Source organism: Galeopterus variegatus, unplaced genomic scaffold (assembly GCF_000696425.1).
Source record: "Galeopterus variegatus unplaced genomic scaffold, G_variegatus-3.0.2 Scaffold1394, whole genome shotgun sequence".
Lineage (NCBI taxonomy): Eukaryota > Metazoa > Chordata > Mammalia > Dermoptera > Cynocephalidae > Galeopterus > Galeopterus variegatus.
The window spans coordinates 269,272-283,035 of NW_007727505.1; the positions used below are offsets into that span (position 1 = coordinate 269,272).

Genomic DNA, 13,764 nt, shown 5'->3' on the forward strand with positions numbered 1-13,764 from the left:
CGAGCGCCTCCCACCCTCGCCCCGCGCTGCCTGCGGGCGAACATAGTCCCTGTGCCCAGGTTTCCGTTGAGCCGCTCTCCTCTGCTCTTTCCCGCCGTCCTGCATCGTTCCGGGGGGCGGCGCCGAAGTTGGGGCCCGCCCTGCAGCTCCGCCCGCTTCGCGCTCCTCAGCGCCCAAAGCCTGCCGAGGACCAGGCCTGACTGGGCCATGTCGGCGGAGCCTGAGCTCATTGAGCTGCGAGAGCTGGCACCCGCTGGGTGTGTCGGCCCGGGCCGCACGCGGCTGGAGCGTGCCAACGCGCTGCGCATCACGCCGGGCACCGCGCGCAACCCCTCAGGGCAGCAGGTCCCTGGCCGCGGCCACCGCTTCCAGCCCGCGGGGCCCACCACGCACACGTGGTGCGACCTCTGCGGCGACTTCATCTGGGGCGTCGTGCGCAAAGGTCTGCAGTGCGCGCGTGAGTAGAGGCCCCGCGCGCCAGCGAGAGCGGAATGGGCAGCCAAGGGGCAGCGCCATAGCTGCGGGTGAAGTCGCAGCGGAGGGGGTCGGCGGGGACGGTCCCCGCGGACCAGGTCCCCGCGGACCAGGTCCGTTACCTTTGCCGCATCACGGAGGAGAGTGCGGAAAGGTGGTTTATACCTTGTCGCGTTCCATCTGCGTCTGGGCACAGTTGAGCAGAGGCAGTTGCCTATGAATAACAAGGTGCTGATTTCAGGTTTATCTTTAAAGTGCCTTGGCTCTTCTATAGAAAGCCTTTATGCCTACTATCCTCTGAGCCCCTATTCCCAGGTCTGCCTCTTCCCAAAGATTCTCTCGCTGTCTCCCCCTCCAGAATCCCTGGGGTGAAGAGAAGTTATCTATGGGAGAGGGCCTGGAAAAAGTTAGAACTTTGAGTGGGCCTCCTTTGAGTACAAGCAGGGATTTTGTTCAGTCTTTATTTAGCAAACACCAGTTTTGGGCCTAGTGAACCAGGTGCTAAAACACAGCCACATACTCAGCACTCCTTCTACCCTCCTGGGAATCACCAGCAACCAAAGGTTGCTCTTCCACTGGCTATACACCAGCTAGAATCACCTGTGACACTTTTTTTTTTTTTTTTTTTAAAGATGACCGGTAAGGGGATCTTTACCCTTGACTTGGTGTTGTCAGCACCACGCTCAGCCAGTGAGCCAACCGGCCATCCCTATATGGGATCCGAACCCGGGGCCTTGGTGTTATCAGCACCGCACTCTCCTGAGTGAGCCACAAGCCGGCCCACCTGTGACACTTTTACAACCCTTCAACTCCCTCCCTGGATCCTACCTCAGACCTGTTTAATTGATTGCTGGGAGTGAGCCCTACGCATCAGTAACTTTTATTTTATTTTATTTTAAAAGATGACCGGTAAGGGGATCTTAACCCCCAGCTTGGTGTTGTCAGCACCACACTCACCCAGTGAGCTAACCGGCCACCCCTATATGGGATCCGAACCCGAGGCCTTGGTGCTATCAGTACCGCACTCTCCCGAGTGAGCCACGGGCCGGCCCGCATCAGTAACTTTTAAAACTCCCCAGATCACTCTAATGTGCAGCCTGGGTTGAGAATCACCGCTCTGGCCCATTTGGGAACTTAGAGATGGTGACCCAGGTCTGTGTGTGTATGGAGACCCTCTCATCCAGTACAGGAGTTCATCTGGAGGGAGCACAGGAGTTGTGACAGAATACAAAGAATGAACAAGGGCTGGGACATTGCAGTGTTCTCATGGAGAAATGAAGTGACCGTAAAGATGAGAAACAGGACAATTCAGGGGTGTATCAGAGGTAGAGACAGGGGAGGAATGGATGAGTTTAAGTTTATGCTTCAAACAATTGAGGGAATAGTGGCAATTTTTGCTGAGATGAGGAACCTTGGTGAGGGTAGGGGTGGAAGAAAAGTGAGTTAAATATTGGCCAGGTTCACTTGAAATGTCTATTAGACATCCAAGTGAAGGTACTGGCACATATCTGATCTGAGGGGGTTGGCCGATACTGGAGCCTTGGAGCTGGGGAAGGTGAGTGTAGACAGATCAGGGCGGTGATCAGGACTGAGCCCCGGACATCACCGCTGGATCTGGAAATTGAGACAGAAGCAGCAAAGGGAGCTGAGCAGTAACTACAGGGAAGTGGGAGGAAAACCGGGAGAGTGTGGCCCAGGAGTAAAGGGGAGCGAGCATCAAACGATGCTGAGGTGAGAATGGAGAATGGAGCGCTGTATTCCATTCGGCAGTACACAGATCGCTGAGGACCCTGACCAGGGCAGTTTTCTGGAAAGGCAAGCCCGACTGGAGTGGGTAGAGGAGAGAGTGAAAACGAGGAAGCAGAGTGTATGTAGACCAGTGTTTCTGGTCTGGGGGGAGTGGAGACAGATGGCAATTAGAGGAGGATTTAGGTTAAAGGTTTCTGTTTTTCAAGTAAGGGGCAGAGGAAGAGGCTGACAATGCTTTGCGGAAGGGGGAAGCTCTACTGCTAAGCGCTAGAGATCCAGCTGTTGAGCAGGCCTGGATGCCTAGCCGCATGAGGCCTTCCAGACAGTTTTCAGACACCCGGTAACCAACACTAGAATCTGTGTGGCAGTGAGCGGTAATGCAGAGCTTGGCGGGCAACAGCCCTCACCCCAGGGCTTCCCTTTAGAACCTGGGACGCTTCCCCAAGCTTGAGCTGGGGATCCTCCGCCTCACGGCCAGGCCTCTCTGCAGACTGCAAGTTCACCTGCCACTACCGTTGCCGCGCACTCGTCTGCTTGGACTGCTGCGGGCCCCGGGACCTGGGCTGGGAACCCGCGTTGGAGCGGGACACTAACGTGGTGAGCGCGGGGCCTGTGAGCAGACGGGCGGGGTGGGGACGCGCGGGCTGGCTATCCACAGCGCAGGAGGTTCCCGAGGGCCGCGCGGGCGCTACGCGCAATGAGCGTTCTTACAGCCGACTTCCGGGTGGCTGAGAGGGGCTAATTCTTGGCCCGGGCTCGGACGGAGTGGTGTCCGGGTGCTGACACCACGCGGACCCCACAGGCCGCAAGCCGACCACTACTGAGGCTAGCCCAGGCTGGGCGCACGCGCACTTTCATCACCTGCTTCCGGTCCAGGGGATGACGTTGTGCACATGCGCACACGCTCCGACACGTTCCCCGTAGGAGGTGGAGCCTGCGAGGTGGAACTGAGTTGAGCTGCCTGGGCGATGAGGTCATAACTGAGGCTAGGGTGTGGGTCCCCGCCCCTCGATGTTCCTTCCCCAATGAGACAAGGCTAGATCCCGCCTGTCTACGTTTCAGTCTTAACTGGTGCGGCGCGGCGCTGGCCCCGGCGCACGCGTACACTGACACGCGCACACGCCCGCACGCGTCCGGGGCGGTGGTTGGGAGCTACGGACGCAGGGGACTAGGGGACAGGGTGGGCGCGGCGATGGGGGAGGCGGAGACGCCTTCTTTCGAGATGACCTGGAGCAGCACGACCAGCAGTGGCTACTGCAGCCAAGAGGACTCGGACTCGGAGCTCGAGCAGTACTTCACGGCGCGTACCTCGCTGGTTCGCAGGCCGCGCCGGGACCAGGTGGGAGCCAGGGGTTGCCGGCGGCGGGCGGGGTGCGGTCGCTGGAAACCCGCCCCTCCCCGGTAAGTTGCCGCGTCGAGAGTTGGTGGACAGCCCCACCCTCCCGTCAGCGTGGCTTCCTGCCGGTTTCGGCGGGATGCCGGCCCGCGGAACCCAGTGTCGGGTTCTCAGTTCAGGGTAAAGCCCCGATTCCAGCGCCTCGGTATTGGGTGCCGAGGCCTCCTTGCTTTTTCTGTTACAGACCGGTCGAACCAGGGGAAGCAACTTCGTAGCTTGGGGTAGGCCAGAGACGGGCATTATCCACTTATGACTAAAGCTGCCTGCACAGTCTGGACTAGCACCTGGATTTCTGCGTTGGAGCACTACCACTCCCCCCCCCCATCCCCCAGGGAACGGGAGGAGGAAGTGGAGAGGGAGGAGTCCTCGCTGTGAATTGGGAAATATGTTTAGAAGACAGGAGGAGGGAGTTTAGCGTCATCGTACACTACTAGATGGAGCCAGCTGAGTCCCCACCGCTTGTCAGTCCTAGCCTGTCACCAGCTGCTGGAGTGTGGAGGATTCTGATCCCCTTTCTAGGGTGGATCTGGAGAAAGGGGATTTGGGAATGGAAAGGAAGGAAGCCTTTTTTGGACGGTAAGCATTCAGGAGCACTTAATCCACAAGAGGGGGGAAGGCTAGTTTGTAAAATGCCCTGAGAGAGGTGGAAAGAGATCCAGGTTACTAATCCAGGACTGTAAGGTGTAGGGAGCTAGCGCAGCTGAGACTCTCAGAGTCTCCTAGGTGTCCCCATTATCAGATACTTCTTTGTCAGGTGCCACAGGTGTGACTACCAGGCTGAGATAACTGTTCCGGGCCAGTATACCTCAGGGGAGGATCTAGGCCTGGGCATCAGGAAGAAGAGATGGGGACCATGAATCTCAGTATACCTGGCAACAATGGGGCAGAATTCCTTACTTGAGCCAAGAAAATGGAGTTGTGGATAGTGCTTTAGATGAAATTTTATAAAATTTCTACAAAAGAGATGGTGCTCAGCATCCCAAAATCTCAGCCCAGAGCTTGGGTGCAAGGTTCAAATGTGGACTCCTGGGATTGTCTCCATGTCACTTAGGCCACAAACGTTTTCCATTGTGGAAAGGTGGGGAAACCACAAGACACTAACCAATTGAAAAGGAGGCTGAGAAGTCCCAAGTAGTACGTAAAATAAAACCATCAGTCACTATGGACAGTGATTGAGTCAAGGGTGGGTCGCTATGGTGCAGGAGAAGGGGAAATTCCATGGTTCTATGCGTGCCTCTGGGAGGGCTGTTGGAATCCTCTTCCAGCAGGCAGCTTAGGAAACAAAAACTCTTCCTCTTCTAGGATCCTGGCAGGACAGTGCAGAGCATCTAGTTCAAGTCCCTTGTTCTAAGAATGAAGATACTGAGGGAGATTCACCTGGAGAAGGGAGGGGGCTCTGGAACTGAGGTCACTGTGTCCTTGTTCAGGGCTCCTGGATAAACCAGGAAGGGAAGAGAAAGGAGCAAGCTTTCTCATGCCCAGGCTGGAGCTCAGAGCGATCACAAGGAAGGGAAATAAGATTGTGCCCTCCCAGTTCTGTAAACAGAATGTTCTTCCTTCTCTTCTGAAAGTCTGTTCAGTGTCCTCCTGCCCCTAGCACTCCTTCCATCTGGGCACTCCTTCCTATTGGGCACTTCTTCCTGTCCCAAGTCCTCTCCTTGGGCCTGAACAAACACATCCACCCTTCATTCCCAGCCTCCAGCTTTCATTTTACCCCGTAGGTCCCCCATTTTCCAGGTCCCACACCATTTGTTCTTACTAGCCTGACAGGGTTGCCCACTGTCCCCAACAAGGTTTCTGCTGGGTTTTCACTCCTCAATGCTCTCCTCCATCCACACCTTTGGAAACTTGGGGAAGCAAATGGGCTTCAGTTCCTACCCCTCCCCCATTACTTTTTTCCTGTGAGACCCCAGCCTCAGTCCTCGGCCTGCTGGCTGCTGAATAGCAGTAGGTTCTAGGTAAAGAGCATACTGGTAGGGCCAGCCCACAGCTCACTTGGGAGAGTGTGGTGCTGATAACACCAAGACCACGGGTTCAGATCCCTATATAGGGATGGCCGGTTAGCTCACTTGGGAGAGTGTGGTGCTGATAACACCAAGACCACGGGTTCAGATCCCTATATAGGGATGGCCGGTTAGCTCACTTGGGAGAGTGTGGTGCTGATAACACCAAGACCACGGGTTCAGATCCCTATATAGGGATGGCCGGTTAGCTCACTTGGGAGAGTGTGGTGCTGATAACACCAAGACCACGGGTTCAGATCCCTATATAGGGATGGCCGGTTAGCTCACTTGGGAGAGTGTGGTGCTGGCAACACCAAGTCAAGGGTTAAGATCCCCTTACCAGTCATCTTTTAAAAAAAAAGAGCATACTGCTAAAAGGCCAGGGTCTCCACATTGCTCCCTCATCTGTCCTCATTTGTTCCCATCAGATGGTTTAAGCAGTTTAGGGGCCTCCAAGGGAGCAGTCAGGGAGAACATTGGCTGTCTTGGGCTCAGAACTGAGTACAAGAACATTCTATAGGAGTGTCTGCTAGGAATTCCTCTGGGGCAGGGCATTGGTGAGTGGTGATCTCAGCTGTGTCTGTGACACTCCCATTCCAGTGAGGGTCTGTCTGACGTCAACAGGAAGTAAGGCTGATATAGTGGGGCCAAGGGAGTTTGGTAGAACAAAGTTAATTCAAGAGTCCTGGCTGCCCTGGCCCGCACTCTATCCTTCTGGCAAGAATCCAGTCCCATGGATGGGGGGCTGAGTGGTGGAGCTACAATCTTTGGGTTAAACCTCCAAACAGTGTGGGAAGGTGCAGAAGCCTACCTGCTTGGCACTTGTAGGATAGGCTCTACCAGGAAGCTGCCTGCACACCTCTGACAGATTGAAGCCTGGCCTGAAGTCGCCTTTTGTGCAGAGCAGGTCAAGATTAAACATTTCACAGTGATTTCGTCACTATGTCTGAGATATGGAGGGTTGGCCCCAAGTACCCCACCGAGGGGTGTTATAGAGGTTACCCTTCTCCTTCTGCCCACTGGTGGCTGTACTGTTGAGGTGCATTAGTCGCCACACCTCCCACCCTGCAGTGGGTCATGGCCCTGTGCTAGGACAGAGTGGGAAAAATGGGCTGCCTTCTCCAGGACAAACCCTGACTCCAACCCAGCTAGGGTGCTGGAATCAGGCTGTGCAGTTGATACATGGTTTTACTTTAAACAAGAGTCCCTCCTCAAAGTCCCTCATCTTTTCCTGGCCCCTGGCCATTTGCCTTCAGTTGCCCCTGGTTCTATGGTATCCCTAGGGCCATGTCCAGTGCGAAGGCCCTAGGTAGGCAGCAGAGAGAAACTCAATGATACTGCCTTTGCTGTCTCCACCCAACATGTGCAGAACCAGGAACAGTGATGTGTTTAAGGCAGTTACCTGCTGGGCAGCTATGTATATCAGACGGGGCCAAAGGTAGTTGGTTTCCAAGGGCTGCCCCAGAGGCCATTTTTCAGAGAAGCCCTGGATTTCCTCAAGGGCCCTATGTCCATGCTGGCCTATCTTTCAGGACGAGCCTGTGGAGTGGGAGACGCCTGACCTTTCTCAGGCTGAGATTGAGCAGAAGATCAAGGAATACAATGGCCAGATCAACAGCAACCTCTTCATGAGCCTGGTGAGTTGACTGTTCAGGAAGGGAGTGTGGGGAGGGGCAGGAACCCAGCCGTATGCCTAATGCCCAGAAGTATTCTTCGGTGGGCCCAAGCAGTGAGTCCCACCCTCACCCCAAGTGGACTGACAGTACCCTAGTGTGTTTTATCTCACCTGGAACCTACCATCGTGGTTTTGTTTCTCTTTCACTTTAGAACAAGGATGGCTCCTACACAGGCTTCATCAAGGTTCAGCTGAAGCTGGTACGCCCTGTCTCAGTGCCCTCCAGCAAGAAACCTCCCTCCTTGCAGGATGCCCGGCGAGGCCCAGGGCGGAGCACAGCAGTGAGACGCCGCACCTCATTTTACCTGCCTAAGGATGCTGTCAAGCACCTGCATGTGCTGTCCCGCACACGGGCACATGAGGTCATCGAGGCCCTGCTGCGCAAGTTCTTGGTGGTGGATGACCCCCGCAAGTTTGCACTCTTTGAGCGGGCAGAGCGTCATGGCCAAGGTAAGCTTCCCATCCTACTCCACCCTGTGTGAGGATATATATGCATGCTCCTGTGTGTGCAGGGGTTGAGGCAGCTGGACCTGTCTCTGAGCATACACCTGCTTCCCCCTGCCTTGCCCTCAGTGTACTTGCGGAAGCTGTCAGATGATGAGCAGCCCCTGCGGCTGCGGCTTCTTGCAGGACCAAGTGAGAAGGCCATGAGCTTCGTCCTGAAGGAGAATGACTCTGGGGAGGTGAACGTGAGTACACAGTCCTCCTTAGTTTCTTGGTTGTCACTGGACAGGACTGATGAGCTGTAGCTACAGTAAGGTTGGAAGAGGAATTGGGCTCGACTACAAGCCCTGCAAAACCTCTCCAGGAGTGGTTGTAACTGAAGTGAAGGCTTCCAGGTCACTCATGCCAAGACCTAGGGCCTGTCCCAAGCAGCCAGGAACAATTGTCTTGCTGCTTTGCTCTTTCTTGGTATGGAAAATCCTCTGGAGATTGAGAAGTCTATCCGACAGCATGGTGAGACCTCCCTTCAGGCATTAAGACTTTTTATCAGGAAGCTTTCTGGCTCCAAGGTATTAGACCCATGAAGTGGGATTAGACTCAGGGTGTGGGCATGACCTGTCCAAAAGTAACTGAGAACATCTGGTTTGGTTGCCTCTCAGTGAGGTCACTGTTTTGTAGGGCCCATCTTTTATACAAACTGTGGTTGCAGATGCTAGCACAGACCACTCAGGCAAGAGCCTGACATCAGAAGGCCCTATCCTAGCTTGTGTGACTATGATGTATTGGTCTTCTCTGGGAATGGTCTGCTGGCTTGACCATCCCTGCTGCAGCCTGTGTACCTCCCCTCTACCCCTTGCAGTGGGACGCCTTCAGCATGCCTGAACTACACAACTTCCTGCGCATCCTGCAGCGGGAAGAGGAGGAGCACCTCCGCCAGATCCTGCAGAAGTACTCCTATTGCCGCCAGAAGATCCAAGAGGCCCTGCACGCCTGCCCCCTGGGATGACCTCTTGTATCCCTGGGTGGAAGGAGGAGAGTAGGCAGCGCCAAGAGCGTGCTGTGTGAGTGTGACAGGGCCCATGGGACCTGAAGAATGAGTGTGCATGGAGGCCCTCCCCTACTGGGGAAATGAGCTCAGAGAACAGGAAGGAGCTCGCCCCCTGTGTCCACCAGTGGGTGTATCAGGGCATGGCTCTGTACCCCTCTGGCTCTCGTGTATTGGGTCATGGTGGGCCAGGGCTGCCCTGGGAAGCTGCTCCATGCTTGCAGCAGGGATGGAGCAGACAAGAAATCTTAATTTGTGTCTCAGGTATGAGAATCTTGGAGACCCTACAAATAGAACGGATCATGTTTGCAGGGGTGAGGGACCTCATCTATGGAGAAAGGCTGTATGTTTGGGTCTTGGGTAGGGTCTCAGGATAACCCTATCAGAGCCAAGGGTGGGTGCTCAGAATAAGGCAGGCATCAAGGAAGAATCTAGGTTTCTCTCTTCATTGCCTGCTGGCTCACAGTGCCTCAGTGCCTCCAAGGAGGATGTCCCTGGGCCAGGGTCTGTGTGAATGTGGGCACTGGTCCAAGTCCATACCTTGTTTGCCAGCCAGTCAAAGCCAGGGTCTCTCCCTCAGGTATTTTGATGAAGTGCGCGAATGTATGTAATGTTTTGTGGCCTCAGCTGAATGCCTCCTGTGGGGAAAGGGGTTGGGGTAACAGTCATCATCAGGGCCTGGGGCCTGAGAGAATTGGCTGAATAAAGATTAAGAATACTCCTGCTTTTGGACTCTATTATTGGCCCACAGCTGCAGTTGCCCCTTCAGCCAGTGGTTGCCAGGCGTGTGATGGACAGGCTCATACGGTATCCTTTGCCAGGTCACCTTGAGACCAGTTAGTGAAGATGTAGTATGCTTATGTACTCAGCCATCACTCAGCACCCAGGGGTTCAGGTCGTGGTGGAGGCTAAAATAAACTGCAGTTTAGGGAAACCATGCCCTTAACACACACACCAAGATGTGGGAGAAGCTGTGGCATAAGCCCTTCACCAAATATTTATTGCACTGCTACTGTGAACAGGACACAACTCATGACACCGAGGGTACAGCTGTTTACAATTCTTGTTTTATGAAGCATGCATTCTGGTGGGTTTGGAAAGAACACTGAATTTGAAATTCTTCAGGCCTGAATGTAGCTCTACATGCGTCCAATTCCTTAATTTTCCTTAGGCTCGGTTTCTTCACATGCGACTGTGACGATCACAAAAACACGGTTGTGAAAATAGAAGCCAAACCTTAAGGGGTAGGGGAACCCCGCGGCTTGGCCTGGGTCAGGCACGAAAGTGCTGGTTTGAGAAGCCCTGGTGGTTGAGCAGGCCCGCTGAACCTAAGCTCTGGTGGTCGCGGACGCAGGAGCCTCGATACACGTCCCAGAGAACAGGAAGACACAACCACCGCTCTGCTGGGTGGGAGCTGCCGGGGCTGGAGAGAAGTTGGCCTGGGACCTGGGGTCTCGCAGCGCGTGCTGGGATGCCCGGGGTCTGAGGGCTGCTATTGGCCCACCCCACGGGCCGACGAGAACAACAGCCAATCAGAGGAGGGAGCGTGCGGAAGCGGAAGTGAGGTTTCCGGGGAGACAGTCGAGCCTGCGGAAAGCGGCGGCGGCTGCGGTACCTGGGAGCCGATGCTGGGGCAGGGCATGGTGGCGCCGACTGCGCTGTGAGAACGGAGCGGCCGCGGGGTCGCCATGCGCTGGCGGCCCTGACATGGGCGCCAGCGGCTCCAAAGCTCGGGGCCTATGGCCCTTCGCCTCGGCGGCGGGGGGCGGCGGCCCAGAGGCGGCGGGCGCTGAGCAAGCTTTGGTGCGGCCTCGAAGCCGAGCCGTTCCCCCCTTCGTATTCACGCGCCGCGGGTAAGGGCGTGGGTTCCGCCCCGGGGAGGACAGGTGGGTGGCTGGGCGTCCCGCCCCAGGGGTAGCTCCTGCCCTTCTCATCCCCTACAGCCGAGCCAGGACGACTCTCATATTTTGGGCCACCATCGGAGCAAGGGGTGGGAAAAGCTGGCCAGTCGGCTTCTGGTGGCCTGGCCGCTCTATTGGTCTTATTAGGGAAGAGTGGGCCTGAGGCTTGTCCTTGGTCAGGCTCTCAGCGGGGTAAAACTAAGATAAGGCTTCCATGAGACTGCAGGACCTCTTCCTTTCATCCCTTCCATCTTATCCTGCAAGTTGAAGGCTCCTAGCCTCCCCCTCCCCCAGTTCTCCCAAGGGGAGAATGACGTGTTAGGCTGCTTCCTTTCCCCACAGTAGTGGGGTTGGACCTCCGAAGGTAGTGGCTGGGAAAGCAGAGCTGGGCCCCAAAGTGTTGGGGGTGAGGCTGGGGAAAAACCCTCACCCAGTTATCTTCTCCAGATCTGGAGCGCTGACCTATTCCCTTTTCCCCCCAGGGGCCCAGACAGGAACACCAGACTGTCCTGGCCCTAGTGGGCTGCTGGGGACAGGCACTCCCCATGCTGGAGATTTGGCTGTCGATACCAAGGAGACACAACAGTGGCAATTTGGCTGCACCAGCTACTGGGGGTGGGGGGATGTAGCCTTCTTCCCTTTAGGCTTCTTCATAACTTAAGCATCTTTGGGGGCCGGCCTGTGGCTCACTCGGGAGAGTGCGGTGCTGATAACACGGGTTCGGATCCCATATAGGGATGGCTGGTTTGCTCACTGGGTGAGCGTGGTGCTGACAACACCAAGTCAAGGGTTAAGATCCCCTTACCGGTCATCTTTAAAAAAAATAATAATAATAACTTAAGCATCTGCCATCTCAGTCTTTGGCACTGGGCCAGCAGTATCTTCTAGGGTGAGACCAACATGCCCAGGCCATGACTCCACCCACTCTAGAAGTCCTGGATGAAGGCAAGGGCCTGATATTGGAATGGTTGTTCTTGCTGAACAAACCAGTAATGAGAACTGGCTTTGGCTGCCTGGATAGTGTTCTCTGGTGTGGCCTCTTTATTTGGGGATCTGACAGAGTAGCACTGGCCATCACCCCACTCCCCACTTCCTTCTAGTAGACCCCAAACCCCATGCAAATGATTCTCCAGGTATATTATCCTCTCTTCTTCCCACCAAGATTGTTCCTGCCCACTTGGGCTTGGGCATATTTCCCTGTGGTCTGTGGCATTTGCCATGACCAGGTGTGAGTCTCCAGCCCAGCCATTTCTCCTCTGCCTCTACACAGCTCCATGTTCTATGATGAGGATGGGGATCTGGCTCATGAGTTCTATGAGGAGACAATCGTCACCAAGAATGGGCAGAAGCGGGCCAAGCTGAGGCGGGTGCATAAGAATCTGATTCCTCAGGTGAGGGGCTGGGCAGTGGTCACAGAGACTACAACAGGTGTATGAAGGTAGACCCAGATGGGGTCTGTTGTCATGGTGGGGGCTCTTGGGGGAGGAGCTGGGAGGAACAGGAAGGCTTCCTGGAATAGAAGCCCTGAGCTGAGTCTCATTAGCCTCTCTTTCTATGGCAGGGCATCGTGAAGCTGGATCCCCCTCGCATCCACGTGGATTTCCCTGTGATCCTCTATGAGGTGTGAGCCTGGGGGGTAGCAGACACAAGCACCCCCTGCCCCAGCAAGAAACCTCCAGGCTCAAGATGTGTCTTCCATTGAGGAGCCCAGGCTGGAGCCACAACCCTGAATAAACTCCGTTGGCCCAGAACCTTCAACTGCAAGCGAGGCAGTTCCACGGTGTTGGTTGGGTATTGGTTTGTGTATGGACAAGAGGTGGTTGGTGGCTGGCAAAGGCTAATGGCAGACTTACCAGCTCATCCTCCCCAGCCACCCCTCCAAGAAGCATGGCAAGGCATATGTCAGTCAGGAATGCCTGGTTCCTGGTTCCTTGACTGGCCTGCTTTTTTCCAAGCTTGCCTGGCATCGAGCCCTGCTAGAGGCTACAGCACTTTACAAGCAAGGTCTGGCTTCTTCCAACCCCTGGGCTGTGTGGGCTGTACACAAGTGGGAACTTCCTTTCCCTTACTTCCCTTACCCCCAGTTGGAGCATTTCAGCCATTTGCTACCTCGATTCCTCCTGTGGACAGAGGCTGGGGGCAGTGCCAGCCTGATTTTTCCCACTTACCTGCCCATCTGTTCCTACCTTCAGATGGATGGACAGTTTGCTGGCTGTTGGTAGGAGTGGGGGCTGGTGTGGGAGGCTTCTCCCTCCACCCAGGCTGATCCCTCCCTACTGTAACTACTTGTTGCCCCCTCTACCCCTCCCCCACTTGAGAGGGTACAGGCTGGGGTCAGGATGGGCTGTGGTTGCCTGTGCCTATGGGGAGTTGCCTCAACCCACCTATCCTGTCTAATCCCCCTTGCCTTTGCACCAGGCCCCCCAGCCCCCCATGGGAGGAGACTGTCTGCCATCCTGTGTTTAGGGACAACACCCTAGGGCTGGTGCCAATAACTATAAGGAGCCCACCACCCTTTCACCTACAGTGTCCCCACTCTAGGATCAGTCAAGGGAAAGTACTGGAGCCCCGGGGTAGGGACAGAAAGGAGGGAAAAACCATAAAAGGAATACTTAAAATGTGAAGGTTATAATAGTCTAGTCCATGATGATGTTGGGGCAGAGTCTGACTTTTTTTTTTTTTAATTCCTTACTGTGTAAACTCTGTGCTTCTAGAATGTGGGAAATGGCTTGGGGAGGGTGGCCTCCAGCCAAGGAAGACTTGTGTTATTTGTTCAATTTCAATAAAATTATTTGTAGATCCTGCACATGAGAGTGGCATCCTTTGGGCCTGTGAATACCAGCTGGGCTCAGTAGGTAGGCCTGGGCCTAGACTCTCACAGGTCCTCCATCTCCAGCAAGGCCCAAGGGTAAGCTTGAGCCCAGCCTGTAGCCATCCCAGCCCTGGCTAGCAGGTGGTTGTGTTCATACAGACCTCACCACAGGCCCCCTCAGCATGCAGGGGCCACTCATCTATTTTGTTCAATGTGGTAGGGACCCCTGGAATCAAAAGGCCATGGTATGATTCATGAGAGATTG

At 55.2% G+C, this 13,764-nt stretch overlaps 2 protein-coding genes across 5 annotated transcripts; both read left to right on the forward strand.

Annotated features, from left to right (window-relative positions):
• The first annotated feature begins 114 nt into the window (after positions 1 to 114).
• On the forward strand, positions 115 to 9,510 carry RASSF1 (Ras association (RalGDS/AF-6) domain family member 1). Of its 4 annotated transcripts, none has more exons than XM_008576736.1 (6): positions 115 to 457; positions 2,714 to 2,820; positions 7,155 to 7,259; positions 7,450 to 7,747; positions 7,871 to 7,986; positions 8,601 to 9,510. In XM_008576736.1, exons 1-6 carry the CDS (start codon positions 208 to 210, stop codon positions 8,745 to 8,747), a joined length of 1,023 nt encoding a protein of 340 aa, XP_008574958.1. In that variant the 5' UTR covers positions 115 to 207; the 3' UTR covers positions 8,748 to 9,510. The 4 variants fall into 4 exon arrangements, with proteins under 4 accessions (XP_008574958.1, XP_008574959.1, XP_008574961.1 ...); XM_008576737.1 differs by having other exon boundaries at positions 208 to 457; positions 2,702 to 2,820; XM_008576739.1 differs by having other exon boundaries at positions 208 to 457; positions 2,714 to 2,819; positions 7,142 to 7,259.
• An 847-nt stretch (positions 9,511 to 10,357) lies between these two features.
• Positions 10,358 to 13,493, forward strand: TUSC2 (tumor suppressor candidate 2). The gene is made up of 3 exons (XM_008576741.1): positions 10,358 to 10,639; positions 11,958 to 12,078; positions 12,249 to 13,493. Exons 1-3 carry the CDS (start codon positions 10,494 to 10,496, stop codon positions 12,312 to 12,314), a joined length of 333 nt encoding a protein of 110 aa, XP_008574963.1. The 5' UTR covers positions 10,358 to 10,493; the 3' UTR covers positions 12,315 to 13,493.
• Positions 13,494 to 13,764: the final 271 nt, after the last annotated feature.